The 370-nt window shown below is 38.1% G+C and overlaps 1 protein-coding gene across 1 annotated transcript in view; it reads right to left on the bottom strand.

The window, feature by feature from the left end:
* Positions 1-370, bottom strand: part of LOC119585427 (THO complex subunit 5 homolog) — a 24,124-nt gene that overhangs the window by 6,772 nt on the left and 16,982 nt on the right. The window contains 1 exon segment of the mRNA XM_037934087.1: positions 155-266. Coding sequence (XP_037790015.1) covers positions 155-266 — 112 coding nt within the window.

Below are 370 nucleotides of genomic sequence, written 5' to 3'. Positions count from 1 at the left end.
CAACAGGAAACATCAACAGTAGTACTAGAAGTAGTAAAGTGGAATAGACTAATACTATATAAATATGACAAAAAGAACTATTCAAGCAAAAAGTAATATCCTTTATTTTTGAACCTCCCCTGGCAGGTTGAAAAAGATTTTTTCCTGTGGGAACTGAGAGTCTGGCTTATGAGCATCAGCATGTGCACTGTATGCCTCTGTAAAGACATCCAGGCAAAATGCCAGGCGGTAAAAAGAGCAGAGGCAAGAGGTGGAGCTGCTCATTCCTGGTTGAAACCAGTTCATCCCGGGTGAACATTAACTTCCTTCTCCATTTGCTATTGGAAGAAAAATTAAAACTTTAGTATCAAGTAGACAAAAAATATGAACA

Source organism: Penaeus monodon, chromosome 19 (genome assembly GCF_015228065.2).
Source record: "Penaeus monodon isolate SGIC_2016 chromosome 19, NSTDA_Pmon_1, whole genome shotgun sequence".
Lineage (NCBI taxonomy): Eukaryota > Metazoa > Arthropoda > Malacostraca > Decapoda > Penaeidae > Penaeus > Penaeus monodon.
This window is presented reverse-complemented; position numbering and strand designations above follow the sequence as displayed.